Source organism: Grus americana, chromosome 6, assembly GCF_028858705.1.
Source record: "Grus americana isolate bGruAme1 chromosome 6, bGruAme1.mat, whole genome shotgun sequence".
NCBI classification, from domain to species: Eukaryota; Metazoa; Chordata; class Aves; order Gruiformes; family Gruidae; genus Grus; species Grus americana.
In genome coordinates, this window is record NC_072857.1 from 2,037,941 (window position 1) to 2,065,919 (window position 27,979).

The window sequence follows — 27,979 nt, forward strand, 5'->3', positions numbered from 1 at the left end:
GCCGGGGTGCCCCAGCGAGCGCCTGACGCCGCCGCGCTGCTGCCGCGGTCGCTGCTCGCCCCGCTCCTCCCCGTCCAGCCGGGCGGTACCGGCGTCCTCCCTCACCCCCCGCCTGACCGGCGCGTCGTCGCGGTGCTGCTGCGGCGTTTTCTCCGCCACACGGTCAGGCGCGGCGGGGCAGCCACGGGGGCCTGAGGCGGCGGCGGTCGGACGGCGGTGGCTGAGGCGGCCGGGGTGTCTCGGCTGAGGAGTGGGTAGCCGGCTGGGCGGCGCTGCCGAGATGCCGCTTTTCGCCCCCAACCCTTTCGAGCAGGACGTGGGTGAGCGAGCGGGACGGCGGGGTGCGGGGAGGCCGGACGGCGGCGGCGGCTGGGCCCGAGCCCGAGTGGCCGGTAGGGCCGGTGCCTGCGGGGCGGCGGCCTTCTCTTCTACCTCTTCCTCCCCGCGGCGGGTGCTGGGCTCCTGAGGGAGAAGGAGTAGCGACGGCCGGTGTTTTCAGGCCTGCTCAGCGATCAGCCGCTCCGTCGGGCCCCGGGGCGCTGGCAGCTGCTGGCGATCCCGCCGCGAAGCTTCAGGGAAAAAGCGATGTGCCGTTCCTGACAGGATTACGGGTACCCCGTGCCGCCGTCCCGGCCTGCCCTGGCTGCCCGCTGGGCTCCCTCACGGTGCTGTGGCCTCCGCGGGGAAATGGGGCCGGTCGGGTATGCCGGCACGGCGGCCCGGACGCTGGGTAGGTCCGCATGTGCTCAGCGGTTTAAGGAAGTGTTTTGTGGCCGGTCATGCTGTAACCTGTAAAGTTCTACAGCTGTGGCACGTCTTTGAGATGTCTTGTTGCCTCCTGCCTTTCACATGAAGTTGCTTGGTATATCAGGTTTCCGTGAAGTGGGATGTAAAACTTGTTATTTGGTGTAGAACTCGAGGGTGAAACCCAACTCTATTATAATAATGTCAGTAGGAACCCATTTTTATCCCTCTTTCAACATCTGATGCTAAGGGGGCATCAAGCCTGATCTGAGATTTCTTCCCATTACAAAACCATGAGGCAACTTTGGCCGGAGTTGGTGCCATCGACAGGATGAAGATGATGACTCAGTTGTTTTGTTTTGTGCTTCTCCTCTGTCTTGTGCTTTCTTGAGCGTCAAACTTGGTCTGTGAGTTGCTTTTTTAGGGTTTTTTGCTGCCTTTTTTTTTAGCAATGCCTATTCTGAATCAAAGTACTGGAAAAAGTAATTAAGGTAGATACCAGAGTCAGATTTACATTTCTTATTACACTGGAATTTTAGATAAGAGAAGAATTCAGTGCTCTTGAGGTTTTTGTCAAGGCTGGGATATATACAGATGGAAGTGGTTGTTTTGAGTGCTCATATTATCATGCCATCTCTTTTTTTGTTGAGTATAAGTTGCCCTGTTTTCCTATGTGTCTGCAAAGTTTGTGTAATAAAAGCATTTCCTTTCTTATCTTCTCACAAACTATCATGAAATTTTTCATATTGACCTATAATTGAAACGAAAGCAGAAACTTTCCAGACCAGCTATGCATAGTCATTATTTCAAATACCTTGTGAAGTTTTAGGTGTGTGTTGCCAGACATATCTTTCACATGGCTCTAACTAATGTATTTGCACAAGCGAAGACTTCTTGAACTGGGAACTCACAGCTGTGCAGAATTCTCTGGCAGACCTAAATGCTTCAAAAATTTCAAGACTGTAGTACTTTAAAAGTGGCAGTCTGTTCACTTTGCATTTTCTTAAATTTTGCCTTTCATATACTGAGTGTAACTTGTCTATGCTTATTACAAATAAACAAGTACAACAGAATAGGAACTTTGTAATTATTGAGGCTAAATCTTACAGTCCCTTGCCAGGACAAAAAAAATCAGTTTACCATTAGGAGCTTTTAAAAAACATCTAGAATATCAAATGTGGATGGTATGTACCTTAACTTGCAGTATTTATGTGAGCAGTTTTCCATGCTTTTCATATGCTTCTGTCAAGATTTGCCTTTTTTACATTTTGTTTTCTTTTTTCATTTAAAAAAAAAAAAAACAAAACATACCGAGGAAATAGTTGAGCCCAGCTAATGGCCTGATCCTACTGGAGACATCTTCTTCCATGACCCCATCCACCCATGTGGTGGGTTGGTTTTGGGTTCGTTTTTTTTTTGGATTCACCATTAAGCTGTTTCAGCTCTTTTTGTCAGAAACTTTCTTCTGGCCAATTAGTTATTTGGCTGGTGAGTTGCATCATCCATGAAGGTGATGAGTTTGAGAGTTTGGTGACTTGAATGAGCTGAGCAGGGCCTGTGAAACGGTAGTGAAAAAGAGGAGCAGGATGTCCCTGCAAAGGTGATGGGAAGAACAGGACCCCGCTTTTGCTAGCAGCAATCGATGAGGTAGATCCAGCTCTCTCTTCGGATCACACATCTAGTACTGCTCTTTTCTTGGGGCACCTTTAGAAAATGTAGGTAAATGTGGATTTTGTTTTGCCACAGCTGTGTTTGCTTCCTTGGTTCTAAACCTGTATGTTTGCTTTTCAGCAGAGCTGTGCGGAGTCTTAATTCCTTGGCACCTGCTTTGGTTGCTTTGTGTATAGTTGCAGTGTTGCAAGATTAACCCATGCAATAGTGTTTAGGAGGAGTGTGGTTTCCTTCATCTGTTTTTCTTATTGAGAGGATACCCCAAAACTTCAGTTCTTTAATGTTAGAAGCTTTTTAATTTCCTGTCTAAATCTATTCATAGTTAGTTCATGTGCACTTGCTGTTTTCCCAGTGTTGTCCTTCCTCTTAAATAACCTTCGTCTCTTAAGCAGTTGCTCCTTCAATAGAGAACGAGCCTATTCCCTTTCATCTTTGTTTAGTTAGCCTTCCTTCATAAGATTGTTGACATGATCAAGGGAGTAGGAAGTATTTTTCTGTGTAGTTTGACTGGCATCCAAAATTGTACACCATACCATGGATCCCTGATAACTTGTATGATAGTATTTCATGTTTCCTTGTGCTTTGCTGAAATGTTTACCTGGGTGTTTCATTCTAGGGTTGTATTTGACTTTTTATGGCTGCGTCCTCTTGTGCTGGAACTTAGCGTACTTACAGGTCTCCTCTTGTTTCCAAGAAGTGCTGAGCACTTAGTTTCCAGGAGAATCTTTTATTGACTGACTGCGTGAATTTGCATTTTGTCCTACTAACTGTTACCTTTTTTCTACCTAATCCAGTTCTCAAGAGTTTACATTTACGTAATGTAAGGGTTTACATTTCCCCTGACTATGTTTTAGCCATTCCTTTTTTTGATGATACCTTCCAACTTCCCGCTAGTTTCCCTATAAGACCCTTACCCTTGCTGTCAGTGTCTGCTAGGATATATTAATTTTGATTTCAAGACTGATTTTTGAGGCATTCAGGAAGTAAACTCTCCCTACGCTCATTAGAGTGCTTTATGTTACATGTAGAGTGATCCAAGAACTCTAGCTAATACCTTGCATGTGGCATCGTATGGAATGTTTGCAATCGGAATGGACGATTGATGTTAGATTAGCCTTTGATAAGACATCCTTGCCTAGAAGAGTAGCTGCTTTCTGTTACGATTCACCGTGCTTCCCCTTCATTTCTCTGTAATAATTCTTGTCTTCAACATTTGGTCTAAAGTCTTGCAAATATTTGAGGACAAACTAATTGGTGGTTTTTTGGGGTGTTGCTTGGGTCTTTCTTTTTCTCTTGAAATGTAGGGACAAGATTTTCCAGTCTTTGGTCCGTGGCTTTACCTTGATTTGACTGATTAAAATTCCTGAATTCTGAGCCTGCAATTTTATGGCATTTCTTTGTCATTTTTGAGATAATTACTGGTCTGCTCCCCTACCTCTGCCTTGATTATTTTTCTGATATATCATAGCCTTTGTTTTATTTATATTAGGAGGGGTGTAACATCTTGGTAACTTTCCTTTTGCTGCTTTCCAGGCTCTAGAGTACAAGTGTCTGTTAATCCCTCCCTAGTCTTTTCATTGTTGTTCTTGTAGTTTGCAGATTTTCTGACAAACAGAATCGTTTGCTTTCCAGGTTATTGGCCAGCTGACTCAATGAAACAAAATGTCAGACTCACTTTTTAAGCAAAAAAATGTGTCTCAAAAAGCCTTCTCAGTGAACTGGATTTACATTGTAAAAAGTTATTTTAATATTCCACTTTGATCCAATTTTTTTAGAATATAATATTGAGTGTGACATGAATAGAGGCTAGGGATCATTACAAGTAGGGTTGCCTTTTCAGAAAGGACCAAGTGGACCATGCAGCATTACTGGAAATGCAAGTCATATGACTTTAATGTCATCGTGTCTATAATCACTAATTAAATCAAAGCTAGAATTTTCTAATTTGGCTATACAAAGGTAAAGTAAACAAATGAAGGTGCGTGGGATTAAATTTCTGGTTTTCATCCATGTGGTTCTGCTTTATCTTCTGAAAAACAGCAGTCTGGAGTAGTCCTCATTTTTTTTTTAATCTTTCATTTTCATATATGAACTCTGGTTTTATATGCTTAGAATAGCTCTGTGTAAAAGTTGAAATATTCATCTGCAGACAAGATTTTATTTCACGTAGCTTTGGGGGGCAAATCAGTCTCTAGAAAATTTTTACTTTAGTGATCACAGTCTTTAGCGAATACCATCTCAAATTGAAAAATTCTTTGTGCTAAATCAGTGCTTGCCTGCTTGTTTACTGTTTCTAGCACAAAAATTGACACAGGTGGAAAAAAAGTTACATTCTAGTATTTTTAATTTTAATTGACATATAATTTGGCATTGTTGACAAGCATGGCTCAAGGGAATTCAGGACTGAAATAATAAATATTTTGCAAGTTTGAAGGTCATATGTGCTAGGCAGAGCATAGAGGTAGAGTTGTCATCAGACTGGGATTGCTGGTTTCGCTGTGTCAGTGTCAAATGCTAATGCTGTATGTTAAATGGGATATAGATTTCCAGCAGAAGCAGTCAGAGAGATCTGTGTTGTGTAACACGGTGATGTACTTTTGGTAGGAATAAAAGTGTCACGTTGGTTACCTTGGCAGAGATTTCCACAGAACTTTTGGGGCGCTCGTATCATGCTTGGGGAATTCTGGGGGCTGTGAGGTTCTTGCAATTCCCTTTGTCTTCTTCCTTTTCATATTCATATAGATATTTTAAGATTCCCCTGGTTGCTCTTGCTGTTTTCCTTGTTCCTTGCCATTGTGAATGTAGATCCTAACATATCTGCAGAATTCTCAGTGTTGTATTGGAAATGGGGTGTGTTGCTTTTGGATTTGCAGACCTGAGGGAATCCAGTGCTGGTTGTGCATTGCTGAAAATGCAGGTGGCCCGGGGAGAGGCACTGTGTGAAAGCAGCAAAGTATGGAGCCTGCGAGCTCTGCCTGGTGTTTGCAGGCCTGTAAGAGTGAATGTGCAGTAGCACACTTAGTTATGAATGCAGATCTGCGACACTTTGACATTATGCCAGGATCTTTAGAGACTGAGGGCTTCATGTTTGAAAAAATGTAAACAGGGATGCTTTTGAGGATTGCTATGTGTTGCCCAATTGCAGTCCTCATAGTATTTTTTTCCTCCATGTCTTTTGGTGTTATTTATGTGTATTAGCCATCTCTTTTTTTGTGAAAAAGGGGAAAAGATCTAGTGTAGTTAGGCTGGAAAGGGTGACATCCAGCTTTCCTTTCAGATGCAGCAGTCCTTTTGGATGTTGTGTGGCAGAGGGAGGGTCCTAAAACCTTGACTTTAGCATGCCATGGTGAAGCATTACCTTCTTTTCTGGAAGAGCTGGTGACAGTGTTTTAAGGCAGTAGCTTGACAAGCAGTTCTTCTTTTGGCAGTAATATCAGCAAACAGTTCCCATCCCCTTCCCAGCTGCTCATTTTAGTGCACTCTCCTCTCTTGTGTTGGCATAGGTTTTTTGTGCAGCTGCATGGCAAATCAGATCAGGGAACTGATCCAGTTAAAAATGATTAATTGTGGGGTTTTTAATTCTTTGTGGGTTTTTAAAAATATACCAAGCAGCAATAAAAAGAAGCATATTTTGTTTTTATCATTATTTCTATAAAAGTAAGCTCAAGTCTAGTGTTCCTTCATTAATTGGAGGATTACAGAGTATAAGTCATAGCATTTTTTTAAAGTTTATATTCTCTTAGCATGGAAAAAATCTCGGAAAATGCATCCTCCCACATCTGTTTGTTCTGATCAAAGTCCATGTCTCAGCATCTGTGAAGTAGTTATCCTTCAAGATTATTCTTCAGCTGGAGCTCATGTTAAGCAAAAAACCAGATGCTGTTAAATTTGTCATGCTGGCAGGGAAGAAACCTCAAAAGTTTCAAGAGTTTGCCATAGGGCAGCCTTCATATTCTCACTGGGACCACATCTGCTCCTAGAAGAGGCTGAGCAGATACAAGAGGAGGGAGTTTGCACTTGACGTGCCTCCATGTACGTGCTGGTTGGAGGAGAGGAGGAGAAGCACAGGAGCTGTGAGTAAGTAGTGCTAAGCATTATGGTAGCTATGCTGCTCTTCAAGGTGTAAACAGTGTGGAGTTGAAAGCTTGTCAGTGAAGCCTGGTAAGCGTTAAGCCTTCCTGTTGACAGTGGAAGAGTTGATCAGGATAGCATGGGACATCTGTCATGGCAGGCAAAGCTGATCCTGATTTCCTCTATGTGTCCAGGAAAACTTCGATATGTCCTCTGGCAAGCGCTTTTGAGTCTTTTGTAGAGGACACAAGTGACACTGTCTACATAACCAACACTGTAAAGGGAGGAGAGCTGTTGATGCACCCCGGCAGGCTGAAGGAGCTGGAGCTCCGCAAAGCCGTACCACTACGCTTGTTTTACAGTGTTTCTTATCAGGCACTCTTTGTAGGGATTTTTTTTTTTTTTGGATCTGCATGACAGCACGTACAAAGCCAAGGTGGTTGGTTTTGCAGTGTTTACACAGCAGGTTCAGTTTACAAGCTTGCATTTGACTGGATTGTAAACAATCAATTTTAAATTTCCTACATATTTTTATGTCTGAGTAACTATTTCACTTTGTTTCTTTGCTGTGGTATTTTAGAAGACTGCTTTTTACTAGCGAATCAGTAAGTGTGTTCTCTCAAAGTATCTTATATGTATTTTGTGGATGCAATTATGTTTTTTTTAAATAACTTCTCCAAAAGTAAATGATTTTATTTGTTTCCCATTTTATAAGGAGAGTAGTGGAGGGAAAGAGAAGGGAGTGTAGGAAGAGGTAAGTTTTGGAGGCCTGGGTTTGGGGTTTTATTTGTTGTTTCACATACTCCAAAGCTTACACATATGACAGTACCTGTCTTGAGGCTTGCTTCGCTAGTTGTGTCCACCCGTCTCAAAGCACTCCAGTGTCTCAGCTGAGCTAGCATCCTCCTGAGCCAGTGGGCACTGGGGAGACCTGGAAGGGCCCAAGTGCAGTGTTGGTCACTGCTGTTTGTGGCAGTTTAGGTTCTGAAGACTGGAGTGTGAAATACTCCCTTGATTTTTCTTGGCTTCCATGCCTTTTTGTTGATGTACTGCCATTTCTTACTGTTTACTGTTAGCTGCTCCCTCTCTGCTCTTAGAAGAGGGGAACTTGCTGAAAGAGGCACCTCTAAAATATTCCAGGAATTTCAGAGGAGAGACAGGTTTCAGATCAAGGAGAGCAGGCAGTGCTATTAAATAATGTCTGGTTTATAGCCATTGGTGCCATTTGTCATTGGAGGGCTGGCTTTGTATGCACAACTGATGAGATGGATTAATTTGACTGACAAGTTTTGATGGGAGGATTCGCACCACTGGGGATGGAGACATGCAAGGCGACACTTTTAAAGAACAGTTTTAACTGGCAGAACTTCATAGGAAACACCAGGCTGAAGTTGTGTGCACCAAACACAGCAGCGTTATGCTGCTCTTGCTTGATTGTTCGGTACTTACTGTTCACATATCCAGGAAATGTGCATATAGGGGTTGTTTTGGTTTGATTATTTTTTAAAATAAATTGAATGTTAAAACATTTAAAATTGCAGGCACTCATTTATTTTCAAGAACAAACAATGAATTTTGTGTTACTGTCTTAAAAATATTGATGCACTTACAAGAAAATTTAACAATTACGTCCCTTCTGGGCAAGTTTTTAAGAAGGTTTGTGCTGTAGGAACGTGCTTCCCTTAAATACACGGTATTTTCTTCCCTTAAATAGTTACTCTAAGCTTGTGAAGATAACCTATGGCCAAAATTGCAGACTTTCATTCCTCCTTCTTGGTCTGCTTTTACATCTGTAACAAAAGCTTTTTAGGGGCACTGTTGACTGCTATGCTTGTGTTTTCTTTGTGGAAGCCATTCTGCTGAGCTAGCCCGAGTGTTGTTGCAACTTTTAACTGCAAAACTAAGCAGTGAAGCTGATTATCAGAGAAGATGCTTAATTGCATACATGAAATTGGGTTTATCCTGCAGTCGTATTGCTGTCAGTAAACCTTGTCATTTTGGAACAGCTGCTATCACAGAACAGTATCACGTTAATAGTGAGTGACCATTATGTTCTGCTTTAATCTACTAAATAGTCTTTCAAATACTCGGCCCCAAAGGGATTTAGTGGCTTCTCTTACTGAAGTATAATTCTGTAAAAATACTGATTATGATACTCCCATGATTATGAAGTACATTCTGACGGGATTAACATACAACATAAAAATCTAAAAGTACTTATCTTTGAGTTTATTTAAAATATTAAATTGGCAGGTTAAAATTAAATCCCAAGGCAGCAAATGCAATGTATAAAATATTCAATTTGCTGGTTGTAAGCTATTTTAATAGAACTCTAATATTTACATGTGATTAAAATAACATAGCTCTAAGAAAAAAAGGAAAGCACAAATAAATAACATTAAGCCATGTCAGTTTATACATAGAATGATATGCTGCTAATATTAATCAGGGATACATTCTTTTGACAGAACAGTCTGTTTTTTGTTGCCTCCGTGTTCTTTATTAATTCTCCCATGTAATTTGTTTTTCTCAGTGCTTGCTCTGTGATGTTTAGATTTCCTTAAAAATCTAGTAGAAAAAAAATATTTTAGTAAATGTGTTGAATGAGGAGATATGAGGAGATGGCTTTCCTTTAGAGTTCGAAAGATGTGCGTGGGGGTTTTTTTGGGTGGGTGTTTTTTTTGTTGTTGGGTTTTTTTGGAACATCCATCTATAATGGCATGAAGACCTTGAGCAAACTGTAAACTAGGGCTATGACTTCAGCTTGGAGTAACTAAACAAACTGTACAGAAGCAGTTTCTTTTTCATCATTTACAACACTGCACTTCAAGACCTGTTTCTATTTTTGGATCTTTTAAATACTTATCACATCTGTTGGTCCAGTGCTGCGGTTACCATATGAAGACTGGTACATACAAGATAGCAAGCGTTAGTGCTAATCTGTAGAAGATGCTGCCTGTCAGTATTTTGTATGTGGAGTCTTTTTTTTTATGACTGTTTGTTGACTAGAATCTGAACTTAATGGAGTATTACACTTAATTAATCTTGTTTTTCTTTATAGAAAAGGCTACAAATGAATATAACACCAGTGAGGACTGGGGTCTTATTATGGATATATGTGACAAAGTTGGAAGTACTCCTAATGGGTAAGCTGTATCTCAGCATTGCAACATGTAATTTCATGTGAAGGCAACTACTGTTTCAGAGAGAACGTGTCTCCAAATGCTCATCGTAGTCAGCTGTGCAAAAAGTGCTACCAACCTGACACTTCTGCAAGCTCTACAAATATATGTAGTTGGCTTTAAAATTCTTTGAAAGAAATGTTCCAACAGGATTTCTAGTAGAGCAATTTGTGTGTGCTGAGTGCATTCCAATTTTTATGGAGTTTTGCACAGTAGACCAAGTTATTCATATTTAATGATCTTGCATAAATTTCAAGAAGCAACTGTGCCAGCAGGAAAAAGTGAACTAGTTTCTTTGCAGAAAATTATCTAGCTAAGACAGTTAGCTATTTATGATGGGAATTTTGTCTGTGTTTATTCATTAGGAAGAATGGGACTTATGGAGGAGAAAAGGTGAAAAAATTGGGATCAAAACACAGATCGGTTTGAATCAGTTTAGCCTGAGCGGTAATACTGAAACATAGGTGGTAGTTCTGTGATCCTATAATGGCCAAAAGTATTTGCTGAATTTTAAGGTAATCTTTTTGAGTGATAACGTGCTTTAAATTTTGAAGTAAACCTGAATTAGTGCATAGGCTGAATTCTTAAGTGATCTTAGAATTTTTGAGTTATATGTAAATTTTAGGATTACTACACTGAGAAAGTTTGGGTTTGTTTTTTGGGATTTTTTGTGTGTGTGTTTTTTAATTAATTACCTCCCACAGCGAATAACGACAAATCTATTCAGTCTGGAAATCTTTAGTCCTGAAGAAAAAAAAAGTGTAGAATGTTCTTTGAGTCCTTTATTAAATATCTGTTTATTTTTTTTAGTGCCAAAAGATTTTTGGAGAGGGAGCTGTTTTAAATCTACTTGTTTTGGAGGAGGGAGATTGTTTAAAAAAAAAAAATTAGATTTTTTTAATTATACATGCAAAATATATAACTATATATATAAAAATATGTGATTAAATCTTTCTATATATTTGTATATACAATAAAATCCTACATTCTGAATTTGAAATGCCACTATTGCTAGTGTACTTCAATTTTGTCTATTTTTTCCCTCCTGCCCTTCACTAAGAGCCATCTTCTGAAAATAATAAATATTGTTGCCTACCTTTAAATAAGTATATAGCTTAACAACAAGTATGTTGACTTTGGGTTGTTTCTACATTAACTATGACCAAACATACTCAATATTAGGACTAAACCCATACTTCTCTGGCTATGTGTATGTCATCAAGTAACTCAGCACGATGGAGCTGGAGTAGTAAACCAGAGCAGTTAGTACTGAACCCACTGTGTCCGTCCAGTTTCCTGCTCAGGGTGTTTATTTTTTTTTCCCTCCGTCAGAACAGGTTCAGTCTCTTCTATTGAACTTAATAGCCACAGATCCTGTCACAGGCTCTGACTCTCCTGGCTCCTTGTGAGGTTAGATCACATTTGTGTGCACAGAGGAGCTTCTGGCTTGGTTGCTTCTAAAAGGAAATAAATTTGCATACACAACACCTCACTGTGAACTAAATGTGCAACATGTGGGAATAATCAGAAAATTTGTTTCAAAACCAGACTACTGCTCTAAACCAAAATGTGAATATAGATGCTGCTTATCTTGTTTAATATAGTGGCATAATATCTTTCTCACAATACACCGAGACAGACATCTTTCAAAACAAAACCTTGAAACAAACATATTTTCTAATGTTAACAGTGCAACAGTTTTAGTTTCATTTCTACACAGGCATTTTTAAGCTTTGCCTAAGTTTGCAATTCCATGAAAGAATTTGCATTGAAGAGGGTTGTCAAATATTGCCTCTAGCCCCTTGTGCGATGGATTCCTGGTGAATCTGATCTTGGCAGTGATCTGGCTGAAAACTAACGTGCTCAGCCAGATCAGTTCCTTGATCCGGGCACTGCATGACTGCTAAAGCCTCAGTCGGGAAGGAACTGCGTTGCTGTAGGAAGGGATGGTAGGTGTTTGGTCCACTGCTTTCATCAGTGGCTTTCACTTGTGCCTGCGTAAAGTGACCAGGGAACCAGAGCCTTAGTGGTGAAGAGCACAGGTTCTTCGAGCTGAGCTCACTGCGTGGAGAAACGCAGCCTTGCAGAGAGAGACGTTTCTGTGCTTTGATAATGTAGCAGCTCAATACGCTACAAGTGACGTTAGTTGTAAACATACTGCATCAGCTCTTTATGTAGAGATTTCATGGTTTTAGGGGTTTCACAATAATAGTGTTAATGAAGCCTTGCATATGCCTCAGCTGATGTAGCTGCTGCATGCCTTTAATGCTCATTTTAAGTATGAAACTCCTTAGTAGAGTAACATTTAGAGTGCTAATTGTTGTTCTATACGTATCTATATATACATACCTTGGGATTTGACTAGATCTCCAGAGGTCCTTTCCACCTCTACCATGCTGTGATCTCAGATTTTGCTGAAACAAATTATAAAATCTTTATGTATCCTTAGTGTCTTGAAAATGAGATCCAAGAGCTCACAACCTATAAGCACAATTTTAAAATCCATAGAGACCCTTTACAGTAGCCAGTAAAATAAGCCATTTATTTAATCATCACTGCTTCCCATTCTTTTTTTATATAGACATTTCTTTCATCGGCTATTTCAAATCCATTTCCTCAACTTAATGGTGATTGCTCCCTTTATGGCCTGTCAGCAGCTTTATGGAAATTAATACAAAATGCCAGTGTAAAAAGTGGAGCCTGTTCCAACGCAATACACATAAGAGCAAACAAGTTTTTCCAGAGTAGCTCTGGGAACTGTTTAGGTTAAGCTGCGCTTTCTTCAATAGATGCAGTTTTGTTTGCTTACCCAACTTGCGTACCTGGTATCGTTCATTCTGCAGATCACGTTGGTCACATTTATCACAAATAGTTTCTTTGTTCCTTTTTCAGAGCAAAGGATTGCCTTAAAGCCATCATGAAGAGAGTAAATCATAAAGTTCCCCATGTGGCTTTGCAAGCACTTACAGTGAGTAGACTGTCATGATTTTCAAAACACCCTTTGTATTCTTTCATGTAATACAGCTATTAAATGTGTACTGATCAATTAACATCTTTACATATCTTCAGTAGAAGTCACTGAGAGTGTGCACACTGAACAGAGGATTAAATGTAACACTTTTTATGTATCCTTTTATTTTGGATTATTTTCATTGTCATTCATACATTTTCACATTTGTATTTCTGTTGTCAGCTTTTAGGAGCCTGTGTATCAAACTGTGGAAAAATATTTCACTTAGAAGTATGTTCTCGTGATTTTGCTAGTGAAGCTCGAAGTATAATAAATAAGGTAATATTTTATAACCTTAAGTATGGGGGGAGAATTATTTTGGTAACTGCTTTGTCTCAGCATAGCAAGGAATCAGTAAAACTAATGTAACTAACATGCATTTTCTGCTTTTGGTGCAATTGCAGATACTGCTGGCTATTTGTATTATCACTGAAATTCATATACTTTAATTTTTACTATGAAAATATAATGTATTAAAGAAGTGACAGGCTGATAATACCTACTCCGAATGTTTACAAAATTACACGAGCAATTTTAATTAAAATCTGCATCTGTGACTTCTCCTAAGCTCAAGCTTCACCATTGATAATGGTGAAGGCAGCTTTTCTTGAAGAAAGTTTTTATTTGGCTTGAATGAAATTAATGGGCTGAAGTGCAAAGGGAAAACTAAGAAAGTTAAACTACATTTTTAAAAGGAAAAGGATAAAGTCTTCAGACAACTAACTTAGTTTCCAGAGATTCTGAGAATGCTGAGTGGGGACGTAACCAAGAAAGGAAGACCTAAATGGTTAGGGACAAGCAGCTGATGGGATCTAAATCTGGATGTGGTGAATTGAATAAGCAGAAACAGCTTTCCCCTAATTACTGCTCCACTTGAAGACAAAAATGGCTAATGGGCTAAAAAGAAGTTAGTCTTCAAATATATGGGAGGCCTGGAATCATCAGAGGTGGAGCAAAGCAATTAAGGAAACTAATAAAATTGCTGGGAAGCAAAATGAGTTCACAGCTCTTCTGTTTCTTGCTTTGTATGGAAAAATAGGTCTTAAAGTCGTCCCCTTTGTTCTCATTAGCGATGGTCCATTCTGAAGTAGAACATTGACCTTCATGGTCTGACAGCACTTGTGGATGTTAAAAACAAACCTTTAATCCCACTGAAGAATGCTCTACTGGAGCATAATTTATTTTGTTGTTGGGAAATACTTATGTTTTACCCCTGTCTCTGGCCCACTTGGAGGAATAGTCTTCAGAGGGTAGATAAAATTGTATTTTCTCCCTTTTCTCCAAAAGAAAATTAGTTCAGGCAAGCGTAATGTGTCTTTCTGCTGATACTGAGCCTGTCAAGCTACATCTCTTTTTTCAATTAAATGCATGCTTGAGCCCAAACTCGTCGACGTTACTGTTCAGCATATGTTTGCATGTGAGGCACAGGCTTACAATGTGATCTGAACTACACTCAGATGAGAAATCTTGGCTGTGCGCTGCATTGGTGCAGTCCCAGGCTCTTATCCTTACAAGCCAAGTGAAGCAGATGTGGGTGAGCCCGGCAACCCCAGAACCCTTATTCACCAGCAGGTATCCTGAGGTTAGTTTGTGTGCTTTGGGTTCAAACTATAGTCTTTTCATCAGCTGTCAACAAAAACAGAAAGTGTATGGAGTCTGAAGTGCTCTGGTCCATGTTCTACCCTTGTAGCATTAGTGCGACCTTCACGTATATTAGCTGCTCTATTGAAGAGTTGCTCTTTTTGCTCCAGTAAATTTTTAACGCTATTACACAGGATTAACAGTAGCTGATGTTTAATGTTGCTGAGGTATACTCTGAAGGGTGTTCTTTAGCCATGCACTAGAGTAATACATGACTCTGACCTGCTTTTCTGAAGGTGGATTATCACTTAGGGTGAGGTTGTTAGCACATAAAATTTGCAGTGTTGAATTAAATCAGTGGTCCTACGTGGATTTAGAGGAGCCATAAATTCTGTGGAGGAGGGTGGAGGAAGGTGAGCTGTAGAGACTCTTTCGTGCGAGAAGCTAGAGAAGAATGTGTGAGCCAGAGGAACTGCAGGCAGAGCATGAACTTGCCCTTGGTTTGCCCCCACTGTAAGCAACTATCTTCCTTTACCAGGCTGTGTCCCTGCACCTCAATTCCCAATTCAGGAGAGCCAATAGTATAAACTCTCCCATGAGCTGGGTGTCACCGTTCATAATGCGTAATTCCTTTTTGTGAGAGAATCTGAACTGAGACAGGCATACACATGTGTGTATACAGAGATGGTACAAAGATCACGTTTTTGTGAGATCTTGTCACCTGAGAAGTCAATAGGGAGAAATGTGTTCTGGCATCTAAGGAGAAGACAGCAGAGGTTATAAAAGGTAGGGAAGAGGTATTGTCTTGTAGGGAAAGACAGTCTTTTATATTAGACTGACATGTGGTTGGGAGGGGAACAACAATACAAATTAGAAGTAATGAAGAGAAAATTGAGGTAAAATGAAGGGTAATTAACATAGAGGTGCAGAAAAGTTGGGGTAAGCGTGGTAGCCTGAATTTCTTCAAAACTACTGAGATGGAAACATGGCTAGCATTTGAAAAGTCAAAAAGTTTGTTGGTCTTTTTCCCTAACCATTCCTTAAGCACCTAAAATTGACTCCACTAAAATAACAGCAGTATAGGTAGGTGAGCTGCCTGCAAAATCTAAGCTTTGGCTGTGCAAGAGAATTTGCCTCAGAGGATTGCTGTAAGGGTTGAGGGAGCCCTGATTTAAAATAACCAGTTCTTTGGTAGAATCAGGGAAATCTGAACTACCTGCAGTCTGTTGCTGCGTTGGGGTAGTGGTGTTGGAAACTATGCCAGCTTTCCAATGAAAGGATGATGCTCCAGAAGCTAAGCATGTTCTCTGTAATACCAGAATCTGTGTATAAAAGACCATCTATTCTAGGCTCTGTTTTCCAAATTTTCTTGATTAAAACAATTACTAAGGATATTTATAGTAAAATGGTTTTGGTGGCAGAGTATTGCTGAGAGAGAACTACTGTTTTTGTTCATTTTGAGGTACAAGCATCTCTTTATGCAATTTTGTCTTCCAGGCTCATCCAAAAGTAAGTGAAAAGCTAAAAACTCTAATGGTGGAGTGGTCAGAAGAATTTCAGAAAGACCCACAGTGTAGCTTAATATCTGCAACCATTAAATCTTTAAAAGAAGAAGGTGTAACTTTTCCTGCAGCTGGATCGCAGGTAAAACCTGATTTGGGATACATGGTACCCTGGCAGTGAACAAAATGAAAAGCTGTGCAAATGAGATCTTTTGTGTTTCCAATCAGAGGATCCTTGTTCTAGTTTGGTTGCCTCCTTATGCTGAGGTTCACTTCTATTCATTCTCCTTCTTTATGTCCATGCCTTCCTAAGAAAAATAAGAACAGACTAAAGAGTATTTCATGATGCCCTTATGAGTTGTTTCATTTTAGATCCTTCTTTTCTTCCAATCATTTTTAGAGCTTCATTGAGCTGTCACGACCTTAAATTGAAGCAATTCTACACCCACGCTTTGTACTTGGTGTTTCATGGTTCTAATTGCTGACTTGGAGCACATACCTTCATTTTTCTTCAGACTCTCACAAAACAAAGGGCAATATCTGGAACTGAGACATCTTTGAGGATAATCTGTGCTATGCTTTCCGAGTCCCCATTTCTTGTTCATGCAGTTACCTGTCCATGCCAGGAACTGTCCTGGCTCTGCCGTAGGTGGGGTGTTCCAATCCCTAACCTCACCCTTGGTATTTTACTTCTGGTGGTGTATTATGCCTAACCTTCTAGCTGGCAGATAGGATGACAGGTGGGTTTTTTTTCTGTGCTTTATTATTGATGCTTCTAAATATTTTCATGTTAATTATGAGTCAGGTGAAGATCAGTCCTGAAAATTAGAACTGCAGCTTCTATTACATATTCCTTACATGAAGTTTACTTTTCTCTGTATTAAACACAGAGGGTTTTTTTTACTTTTACAATCTTTTCTTCCTCCACAAAGATGTTTTCACTTCTAAATCTAGGATATGTGTTAAAACATATGGCAGAAACATGGAAGATCTAGAATACTGGCAACCAATTATGCTTCCTTTCCTACAAATACATATAAAATGACATCTTGATGTTTTTACCTCATGCACTTCACTTCAAACAAGCAAAGCTGAGGCTTATTAGTATTTGGAACACTTGTACAGAATTGTTTTCTAGGACCATTGATAAGTCCTAGACACGGCTAGTGCCTGAAACTAGGTTTGTGCAGAAAGACCTCCTTGTTGGAATGAAAACTCTAAGAAGGATTTCACTATGCTGTTGTAAGACTCGTATTGTTTAAGTCAGCAGCTCCCGTCTTGATGTACTTTTGCTCTTCCTTCCCGTCATCCCACCAGCAGAGATAGAGGGTGGCTTTTTGCTGTGATACAGAGGGATCTCCCTTTTCAGCAAGTTCAGCTGCTGCTTAATTATTTGGGTCTGCGCAGATGTAGTACTCCAAAGAACTTTTCTTACCTTTTGAAGGGAGGGGTGGAGGACAAAGGTGGAAAGAGCAGTCATTTAAATGAGTAGTCTCACTTTATTAAATGAGACTACAAAAATTATTTAAATGAGATGACTTATTTAAATTAGATCTGATTATTTCTTTTACTTTGTTCCTTGCTGAAAAAATAAAACCCATCTGAGATTCTGAAGAGTAACATTTTTTCTTCTAGAAGGTCATCTTGATTCAGTAATGAAATGCTACAGTGAGGCTGCTAACCAGAAACAACTTAGTTCTAATTTTTAGAACTAATTTCTAGTTCTTATTACTAATTTTTTACGTATATAGAGCTTTCTTTTTCCTTTGCAACCTGAACTTACTCTATTGTTAAAACATTTGCAGGCTACCACAAATGCTGCTAAGAACGGTTCATCGTTAAATAAAAACAAAGAAGATGAAGATATAGCTAAAGGTAAATTGCTAGTCACAGCCTTGGCTTAGAGTTGTGCTCTAGAGGTTTTGTTAAAATGCACGGCAATAGGAAGTTGTACTCTCTTCTGCAGCTTAGAACTGAAAGCAAGGGGTGGGACTTAGTATACTGTATCATTCAAGGTGTTTTCTTCATGGAGGAGGATTTGGGGTAAGATATTCTTCCCCATCACATAGCCATTAGCATTGTATTGTGACTGCTTTCTCTCCAGAGAGCTTGGTCTTTTCCCTTCTGCACCCACATGTTTTATTTTAGCCTTCATCTTGATGCTTTTAAAAAAATTAGAAAGTTTAAATGTTTTGTTCTTTCTCCTCTTTCTTGGATGTAGTTACTGTTGTTCAGATGTCATAGTGAAGAATTTATCAGTGTTTCTGATCATGCTAATGATGCTACTGAGTGTAGTAATGTGTGCGCTGCTTCAATTAGTGGGCTGTACCATGACAAGCAGAAGTTTTTTAAATGTTTCATAACTTGTGCGTGATTATGTCTTGTCTTTTAATCCTGTTGTAGGGCAGAGTAAAGCTGTTGAAATGTGAAATACAGCTAGTAGTTTGGAGCAAAGATTTTTAAATTCAAAATATTAGAGAAGCAGATATAAACATAGTCTGTAATATAGCAATAAATATTTTTCTTTTTTTTTATTAGGAAAGCAAACTGCCTTTGTATACAGGGATAAAATATACCTTTTTTTTTCCCTCCCCTAATTGTAGCTATCGAGTTGTCTTTGCAAGAGCAGAAACAGCAACAAATGGAAACTAAATCCTTGTACCCATCTGCAGAAATTCAGCAAAACAATCAGAATTTGAGGAAGGTGCGAGCTCTGTATGACTTTGAAGCTGTCGAGGACAATGAGCTCACCTTTAAAAGTGGAGAAATTATTTTCGTTTTGGACGACAGGTATAATATACCCCAATGAAGGTGCCTTTATTCCAGAATTGCTGTTTTCTTAGGATAGCAGTTTTTCCCTCTGATGCTTTTTCCCCCCACACAGTAATGTATATTGTCACTCTGGCCTCCCTCAATCCCACTATTCTTTCCATACCACAAGTTTTTGACCTCAGTCATTTTTAGTGCAGGGAGCACCTCACTATATTACATTGGGTATTTCATGTTGTAGTGTAGGTCCAATTTGTTTGCAGTTTTTAAGATAAATGTTAGTTGGTTATAAGATAGGTTATAAGAATGTACATAGGCATTACAGTGTTAAATTCTAGCTACTTCCAGAAATTGTTAAGTCTCTGACTAGTAAACATCACATCTGCCAAGAACAAAACTGAAGAAAAAATACTTAAGATAATTATTGTTATCACCGTTGCCCCAATGATAGCTAGGCAGCAGAACTTCTTCCCTGCTAATGCCGTTCTAATTTAATAGACTGTGACAGATCAATTATACTTCTAACGTTAGTCCCCACTTGTGTACTTCTTGTAAACTTTTAGATGAAGCTGTAATGGGCTATCATCTAATCAATCTGAAGAACTGAAGAGTTGTGTTAAGTTTTGAGTGATTGCTACTGCATGATTTTACTTCCTTCGATCCCTCCTCTTCTCCTCCCCACCCATCTGCCCCAAATCCTGTCTCTGGTTTTGCTGCTAATCCTACAAATGTTCTCCTTTGCCTTTGTTACCGGATACACAGGGAAATATCACAGGTTTTCAGTCAAAAGCCTGAAATATCTTACTGACACTAGCATTAATGTTCAGAGTTTGGTAATACATCTTTATTTCCCCAGTGACGCCAATTGGTGGAAAGGTGAAAATCATAGAGGAGTAGGACTGTTTCCATCTAATTTTGTGACTTCAGACTTAAATGTGGAACCCGAGGCAGGTAAGTTAGCTACTAAAAGCTGACAGATTATTTTAGAAAGGTGGAACTACTAATCGGCCCATCAGCAAAATAATTTCCTGAAATCAGTCCAAGGAAAGAATTGAGAGAGAAATCCTGCCCTTGTTTCAAACAAGCAAGCAAGCACATACCACTGCTGTAGCTCATTTCAACGATTTCAATCTTCTGGTTCTCTAAGTTGTTACCTTTTTTCCGTTACAGAAATTCTGTTCAATTTACCATAATTCTTTGTCAATAACATATTACATATGAATCCAGTAAGTTGCCATTGAAAATGTCAAAATCTCTTTTCAGACATCAGACCTAGTATAGAATAACATTCATACCCGTGTCAGTGGTTTGTAAGAATCGCATTGTTAGCTTTATTCATGCTCATGATACCAAAATAAATCTTAACACTTACGACTTGGCTGAAAGTAACTGTACATGTGTTGGAGGTGTTTCTGGATGCTAATATGACTCAGGAGTCTTTCCCTTGCTGGGCCTAGGTTCATTATCAGGCTAACAGCCCAAAGGAAGCAGCTTGTCAGAATGTTTTCTAGGCAAACCCACTTTCCCTTCTGCAGCAGCTAGGTGCATCACTGCTAAAAGTACTTACTCAAATTTCTCTCTCATTTAAAGATCTGATGGCAAGCAAGGAGGAAATGTGTATTTTAAGTTAGCATAGTAACACAGCTGCAGAAAAGAAACTAATGTTTGTTCTTTCAGCAACTGTGGATAAAAATTCTGTTCCTGAGGATACTACAGAAGAAGTTAAGAAAGCAGAACCTGAGCCAGTTTATATAGATGAGGTATGCAGTCACTTTCCATAGAAAAATTGCTGCGATTTTACATTGGTTGAAACATTCTTTTGTTACTGAATGTTTGTGGATACTTCTTGTTATATGAAGAACTTTTTTTATTTCTTATTATTTGAAAATTGAAACAGTCTCTGCCATTCTGCAGAGTAACTGTTACTAATCTTCTCCTCACCTTTTAGGATAAGATGGATAAAACACTGCAGGTACTTCAGAGTATAGATCCTACAGATTTAAAGCTTGATTCTCCAGATCTTCTGGACTCAGAAGGTACTTTGAGCACTAAGTTAGCTAGTCTTTGTATTTCTTTTCATAATTACCTTTTGTGAATTGAGCTGGTAATTCTTCTGCGTTTATTTTAAGCTTAGAGAATCCATGGTCTGTACTAATGGTGTACTGTAGAGTAGCTATTTCCCAGTGGGAGCGTGTGGCTGTATGTATAACTCTGAATTGTCTAATAGTTGCCAAGCCAACTCCATGTTTAGCAGAGCAATTTGCATTACTTCCAGCTAGCATACGATGCCTGATTTTTGCAAGATCCGTCCACCTATCAAAACTCTGCTTGAAATAAGCAATTAATTTTGTGTCAAAATTTCTGCAAAACACTGCTGGCTAGGAAGGGAGAGGAAGTTCAGTTCACTTAAGAGCCAATTAGTTCAAGGTGTGGAATAATAATTGGGTGTATGTTAAAAAAGAATGGGAGAAGTAAAAGGTAAATGAAGCTCTACAGCAGAGCGGATGTAGATAGGTAGTCTAGATTGGATATTCCAGTAGGAGATGAAGGTCATAGATCTTGTACAGTGTGAGCAGAAATGCAAAATTTCCATGTGTTTCATCAAAAGTCTTTTGTTTGAGAGGGTAGAGGGAAAGAGGAGAGAGGATGATAAAGCAGAATAACCAAAGTATTTTTCCTGTCTGTTTGGGCTGGAGGAATGGGACGCGCGTGACACCTAGGTGCACTCTCCCATTTTATATGCTATTTTAGTGTACTTGGATAAAGTATTTTTTGGCTGCATTTAAACTTTTAATTGTGCAAGACATTGACTACTTTGACACTTTTGTCTTTACAGATATTTGTCAACAGATGGGTCCAATGATAGATGAAAAACTAGAAGAGATAGATAGGTGAGCGATAATGTAGCTTCTGCATTATTTACTATGACTGACTTTAAATTGTGCAGTTGTATTCATTTTTGGGGGTATTTCTCTTTCATCTTCCAAGCTAGAATATCTTGCAAGAAAGAAATTTTGACAATCCTACCTTTATTTTTTAACACTTACGTACCAAAGTCCCAGTGGGTGTACTAGGATTTGATTGCTGCTCTCCAAAACTTACTGCATAAGTTACTGGGTGCCTTTTATATTAGCACTTTTTGACTGTAGCCTTTTGCAACCTGTCTAGAGCTTGGTATTTTCAGTCTGCTGCTGACTGTCCTCCGTGACAGGAAAATCTATCCAACGATACCTTCACCTCTTCCCTCTCAGACTCCTAGGGGTATCTGAGGGTGAAAAGAAAAGGTAACTAACTCTTGTGGAGTTGTTTGCCTTATTGCAGCTGGGGAAGAATAGTTGTTCACCACTTGGACTCTCCTTCCAGTCCCATTGGTGTAAGAAACAGAATGGTGTATGAAACAGAACGGCAGCTTTACAATATAGGTGTCTAAGAAATTGGTAACTTTTTTCCTTGCATATTCAAAACTGTTTAATGACCCACTCTTCTTTTTTACCATCTAACACTAGATCTTAGAGAAACTTAGTGTTAGCATATATTTGTTTTGAAACAGAAAACATTCGGAATTATCTGAATTGAATGTGAAAGTTCTAGAAGCTCTGGAGCTCTATAACAAACTGATGAATGAAACACCGATGTATTCAGCCTACTCAAAACTCCACCATCCTGCACAATACCCACCTACATCTTCTGGTGTGTCAGTGCAGGTCAGTATCACTTTCTGGAAATAGAGACTTTCCTAATACAGACTTCTATTTAAAAAGATGACAGTAAAAACGAAGCGTAAGCTTTCTTGCTAGCCTACGAACAATCTGACATTGCCTGGTGACTTTTTATAGCCTTTAGAATAAAATATCATTTATGCAGTAGAACAGAGCACTTCAATTTGCAGTTACCTGCACGTACAATAATGTATGGTTGTTAATTTTGCTCTTCTTAACAGAAAGATACTGTATTGAAAATACTAAAAGATTCCTTCCATGATTAATTTTTTTACAGTTACAATTGTGTGTTTTAGCAGCTTGGTGGATATTCTTGCTGTGAGTCACGTCCTCAGTCTTAAAGTAAAATGTTACCTTCCATCTAATAGTGGGGATGTGAGTGAACTTTAGTATTAGTGCCTTAATCGTGAGTGCAGTTTACTTTATCTAAGTACAGAAACACTACTCTGGTTTTAGCTCTTTTTTTTCTTAAGAAATGAACATGTTGTATTAGGAGGTGTAGTTGCTCAAAACTGTTTTACAGTATCTGTAATGTGCTATATTGATGTTTTAAGAAAACACAAATGGAGGAGAAAGAGGTATTTTAAAGATCCTTTTTGGAGAAAGCATAGAATGAGTGGTTTTACTTTAAGTGGATTTTACTTTAATGTTAATTGTTCAGTGGGAAAAGAATAGTTGCCATAGCAACGTCTAGATCTGAAAATATGTCAGTTAAAAGTAATTCTGTGTCCTTAACTCCTGGCAACGATGGAAAATTCATTATATTTGGAGGTTAAAAAGTAACTTAAGCCAAAAGGCAACTGGAGTTTACTGTTTTATCCAAGATGCGTGCTTCCAGCGGTCAAAAATACAAGGTGATGCTAACCACGCTGAGCATAGCGCGGTTACTCGATACTAAGCTGTCTGTTCCTTCAGCGTCCATATACTGTCCAAGTCCAAACCCAATGAGCAGCGTAGACTTCTGTAGCCTAAGCATGTTATACCACCTGTTCTATCTGAATTTTGAGTAAAGACTTGCATTATTTTAAACCAGAAATGCAAGCAACTCAATTTTTTGCTTTCCTTTTGTGTTATAGTCTTAGAATATTCTTAGGCTTTAATTTCCAAAATGTGTTAAATAACAAATCTTGTGTGGTTCCCATCTTCCTACTCAACTCTGTGCATCAAAATATGTAAAAAGATTGAACATTTTAAAGACAAGGGGAATTAGAGAGAAAGAAATCAAGTTTTTGGGAGGGGCAGAGGTCTTGTACTTGATACAAAAAGGTTCTTCTTTCAGATATTAAGCACTGACCGTGTTAGCAGCGTGTTTCTGAAAACGGTACCTTCTGATGAAATAAAGGATGCCTATTGAAAATGTGTTATGAGAAGTTTACATGTTTTGGTTTTAGAACCTTGTTGAAAAAAGTAATTGGTGTTCATCCAGCCTTTAATCCCTAACATGTTTGTTCATTGTCATGGTATTCTGTGCCACATTTCTGCTACTGAATTGAAAATAAAAGGTAGACAATGTTGGTTTGTGATTTTTTTCTTTTTTTTTTTTTTTTCCCCCAGTCGTATCCTGTACAGCCACCTAGTGGGAACTACATGATCCAGGGTGTTCACCAAGTCACCATTTCCCCAGGTTACAGCCTAGGACCTGATCAGATGGGGCAGCTGAGGTCTCTGCCTCAAAGTATAAATTCTTCTGGAGCAAGTCAGCCAGCTCAAGCTGCATATTTAAGGTATTGCTTCAGCAAACTGTTACATCACCTTCTTCCTGATGGTAACTTAACTACTTTGTGTAGAGGTTGTGTGTTCGTGGCATATTTACAATGACTCGTAATACTGTTTGATTTTGAGAATTTACAGATCGCTTTTGGACTGAGCAATATTCGTATTTGCAAATCAGCTTATCAGATGAATTGACGTGAACTTGTCAGAATTAATTTGTTTGGTTTTGTTACAGCCCAGGACCAGATTCTGTGTTAAACCAGACGTACGTGAACCAGAACCCTGGCCTTCCGTCAGCTGCCAGCACAGCTGCTTACGCCCAGCAGCAGATGGGAATGTCAGTGGATATGTCGGCGTACCAGAATAACACGTCGAGTGTGCCTCAAGGACCAGGCTATCCTGTGGCAGTTCCCGCTCATTCCGTTCTACAGCAGCAAACAAATTACCATCAACAGCCTCTCCTTTAAAAATAAACCAGCTCACGTTTCTGAATTAATGAATAAAGGTTGCCTGACCTAAAGATTTTTATGAATACCTGTCACAGATATCAAAATACATTTTCCTTTTAAAAAACCCAACTTACTGTGTTAGGGTGATGCAGAGTAAAAATATGCATCAGATCTGATCGTTAAGCATTTGCCTAGAGATTGCTTGAACTAGAATAGCTGATGGTTTGAAATAATTTCGGATTACTTTGAGCCCTTACTTCAGTGGGTTCAAGAAATGCCACTTGTGATTCTTAAAAGATTGTCCAGAAATAATTTTCTTTTCAATGTGTTTATGAAAACTCGAGGACGCCTAATCATTGTTATACGTTGCTCTCGTTATGCGTTGCCTCCTCTGGTATCTTACTGTAATCTTGCTATCCAAGTGGCTCTAGAGAATCTCCGCAGCTTTAGAGCCACCTTCGCTCCGTGCTGCGTAATCTGAACAACTGCACGAGTTCAGCAGATGAGAGCTGGAAGAGAAAATGATTTGCTATTGTGACAGTGAGGACCGTGCACCTACAGAAATAGGAGAAATGAGATTTTTACAGTGCTGCCTGTTAGATTTTGGGAGACTACAGAGAACTTCTTTTGAAGCAAGCAAGTGGGGGGTTGCTAGAACTCACTTGTGCCTTTTGGCAGAGGCAATCCTGCAAGCACAAGTCTCCTTTGCAGGTGCAGGCAAGGGCTGCTCCCAGCTGACTGTGTGGGCACTCTGTGGATGAGAGGTGCTGAGCCAGACGCTTGTACAGAATCTCTTCTCTTTTCCTTTTTGGATGTATTTAGAAGTGAAGGAGTATTGTAGTTCCTTGTGGTGAAGGAGGGGGCTCAAGAATTTTGGAAGCTTAAGACTGTGAGAATCTGCCTTGTTCTCTTTCCCACGGGGGAGCTGAGCGGAACAGGAATTGTCTTTACGGGACCAGGGGGTTCTTGCCTCTCTTGGATTTCCTTTCTCTGCCACCATGTACGTGTCTAAATGAACATTAATTACAGTCAGAGAAACTCTTAAACTGTTTGGAAAAAGTGTATTTAACGCTCTATCTGCATAGGCCGAACACACGGGCTTCGTGAGTGGGATTGTGCTCCTCCTTTAATACAAGGAGTGGCTGCGTATTGCAAATGACAGATATGTCTTTAGAACAGGAATTGCTGCAGAACTGTAGAAGCGTAGCATTTGGTGGCGAAGAAAAGAAATCCAAGAATTTCTTCCCTGATGCACTTTTTTAATGGGTCGGGTTTGTACAAGAGTAGCAGATGAGCTGAATTATCTTTCAGGAGTGTGGGGTTTCTTTCTCTTACTGTTTCAGCCACTGAAAAAAAAAAAATCACTATTTACCTACTGACTTTAGCATAGTCATATTTATACCTATTTTAACAATTTTATGATGAGTAACTATCTTTAAATTGGGAATATAACTGATAAAAACATCTTGATTAAATGCATGAAACTCCCAAATGTCTAAATAAGTCTGTTTGGTGTATAAATTTTCTACCAAATGGGAACTATCAGATCATAGACTGTTGAGTAATAAAAAACAGCCTTCACTCAGTGCCACCTCCGTTTCTTTTACATTTTATTTAATTATTTAGTATCATGACCTTATTCATTTGCAGCCTCATGCTTATGCAATAAGGTATTCAGTACCTGCTCTTTAAATTGATTTTTTTTAATGTAAATTTGTGCATTTGGAAGGAAGCTTTTGTCTTTCCTTTTGATGTGACTTTGTCTTTATCCTTCCCCCTTGAAGTAGCCGAGTATAAGTAACACATGTTGCAATACTCAAGTATTTTGATAACTTGTTCCTTGCCTTCTTTAAGAAGAATTAATTTCAGTGCTGCTGTTCAAAATTATTATTACTTGGAGATTTGATTTTTTTGGTAAGTTTACTTTGTTCCAAGTCGGTATGTAGTCAAACTAAACCTTGCTATCATTTCTGAAGATTGCCCATTTGTTAGTAAATTGAGACAAAGGTAGGTATTTTTATTGGATTGAAGATTTTGGTCCAGCAGAAATACTGAGTATCTTAAATTGAGGTAGCTAGACAGATGTGATTTGATTATGTTCAGTTAATTATTAAATATAAATAATGTATATACTCATTCGTCTGAGATTGTCTGAGATTTTCTACACAGCTACATATGTGCGTTCTGTTAAAGCCTGAAATTTTATAAATGCAGGATTTGTCATTCTGTCATCTCTTATATTCCTAATTCTGTGATATGCAACTTGTAGATAGTGTACAATAATTTAATGATTATTAAAATAGTGTATTTAGAGGGTTTTGGTGTTAATAGGATCTGTTTTTTTCTCTTCATACTTCTATACATTATCATATTTATTTTTAAGGCCTGATTGTAACTGAACATGCTGCCAAAGGATTTCTCTAACTTCAGATTTCTACATTAGGTTTCTACCTACTGTTTTATATCAGGAATCAACGGTAGATAACTTCTGCTTTTTCATATAAACTCTTAATGGTTAACATAGAAATTTGTGCAACTTTATAAGGAGAATTTTATTGTATTTGTTTCATGGGTGTTGAAAATATCAATACTAGATCAATTTTCTTCTGTTACGAGTTGGCAACCTGTTATGTCTAAGTCACAGTCAGCTGAAAGCAACAACTGAATTTGTCTGTAATATCACCACGCAGAGACGTGCGTTGAGAAATCCTGGTCTGTCATGCAGCCTTGATGCGACACGTGCATCGTCTGTTTCATTTGGGGCAGAAACCGCAATGTGAAAAAATCAGATTGTTTCTGTAACAAGTAAACCTTAAAAAACAATGTTCGTTTTATTCTGAGTTTTGTTCGTAGATGTTCGTGCACTTGTGGAACAGTGTAACTCTCGGAGGCTGTCCCTCAGAAAGGAGAGCTGAGCAGGACGTGGCTGCAGCTGCGTCTCTTACAGGAATTGTTTTCTGATAGGAAGATAATTTTTTTTTCCTTATTTTTATCGCTGCATCTTTTCTAAGAAATAATAGGCACTAGTCTTGCTCACATTGACCACTGTGATGTACCTGCTGAATGACTGAATAACTCTCTAGACTTTGTGGCTCTTGGCCATTAAATTTCAGATGAATCGGACTCAAAGCCTTTTGACTTGCTGAAGGAACGGAAGCGCGGCTGGGGCAGGTGCTGGGCTGAGCTGCCCCAGCTCTGCCCCTCCGCGTGGCTGCAGCCTCAACTTTGAGTTCAGAGCGAGGTTCCGCTTCCCTCTTGTCTGGGGTTCAGGGTGAATGTGTCCTGCTCAATAGATGTATCGCCCTTCTTACAGAAAATTGTCTTAAAGAGTTTGCAGTATTAAGAAGAGGGGGATCTGTTTTCTTGGAATGTCCTTTTGGCCTCCTGTCCGCAATGTGTGTGCGTTGCCTTGTGTGAATAAACCGGTTTGTTTAACACACACGGCGGAGTGTCTTCTGTTGCCTGCGCAGTGAAGTCCTTGCCGGAAAGGAAAGGTGAAAGCACCCTGGGTCCTGTGACCGTCACTGCCGCAGCCCTGCCCGTTCCCCTGCCCCGCTCCTCTGCCCAT

At 39.3% G+C, this 27,979-nt stretch overlaps 1 protein-coding gene across 2 annotated transcripts; it reads left to right on the plus strand.

Annotated features, from left to right (window-relative positions):
• Positions 1-27,850, plus strand: STAM2 (signal transducing adaptor molecule 2). Of its 2 annotated transcripts, XM_054829693.1 has the most exons (14): positions 1-320; positions 9,548-9,632; positions 12,561-12,636; positions 12,862-12,957; positions 15,757-15,903; positions 17,567-17,636; positions 18,365-18,551; positions 19,387-19,481; positions 20,208-20,290; positions 20,479-20,566; positions 21,367-21,421; positions 22,081-22,234; positions 23,804-23,973; positions 24,198-27,850. In XM_054829693.1, exons 1-14 carry the CDS (start codon positions 281-283, stop codon positions 24,427-24,429), a joined length of 1,578 nt encoding a protein of 525 aa, XP_054685668.1. In that variant the 5' UTR covers positions 1-280; the 3' UTR covers positions 24,430-27,850. The 2 variants fall into 2 exon arrangements, with proteins under 2 accessions (XP_054685668.1, XP_054685669.1); XM_054829694.1 differs by lacking the exons at positions 1-320; positions 9,548-9,632 and adding an exon at positions 14,136-14,260 and having other exon boundaries at positions 12,621-12,636.
• The last annotated feature ends 129 nt before the right edge of the window (positions 27,851-27,979 follow it).

What these genes read in the sequence shown, in the direction of transcription:
- STAM2 (XM_054829693.1), top strand. Translation starts at nt 281, where the DNA reads ATGCCGCTTTTCGCCCCCAACCCTTTCGAGCAGGACGTGG. An exon ending in GTTGGAAGTACTCCTAATGG is followed by an intron (nt 9,633 to 12,560) that starts GTAAGCTGTATC and finishes TTCCTTTTTCAG; the next exon opens with AGCAAAGGATTGCCTTAAAG. An exon ending in CTTCTGGTGTGTCAGTGCAG is followed by an intron (nt 22,235 to 23,803) that starts GTCAGTATCACT and finishes TTTTTCCCCCAG; the next exon opens with TCGTATCCTGTACAGCCACC.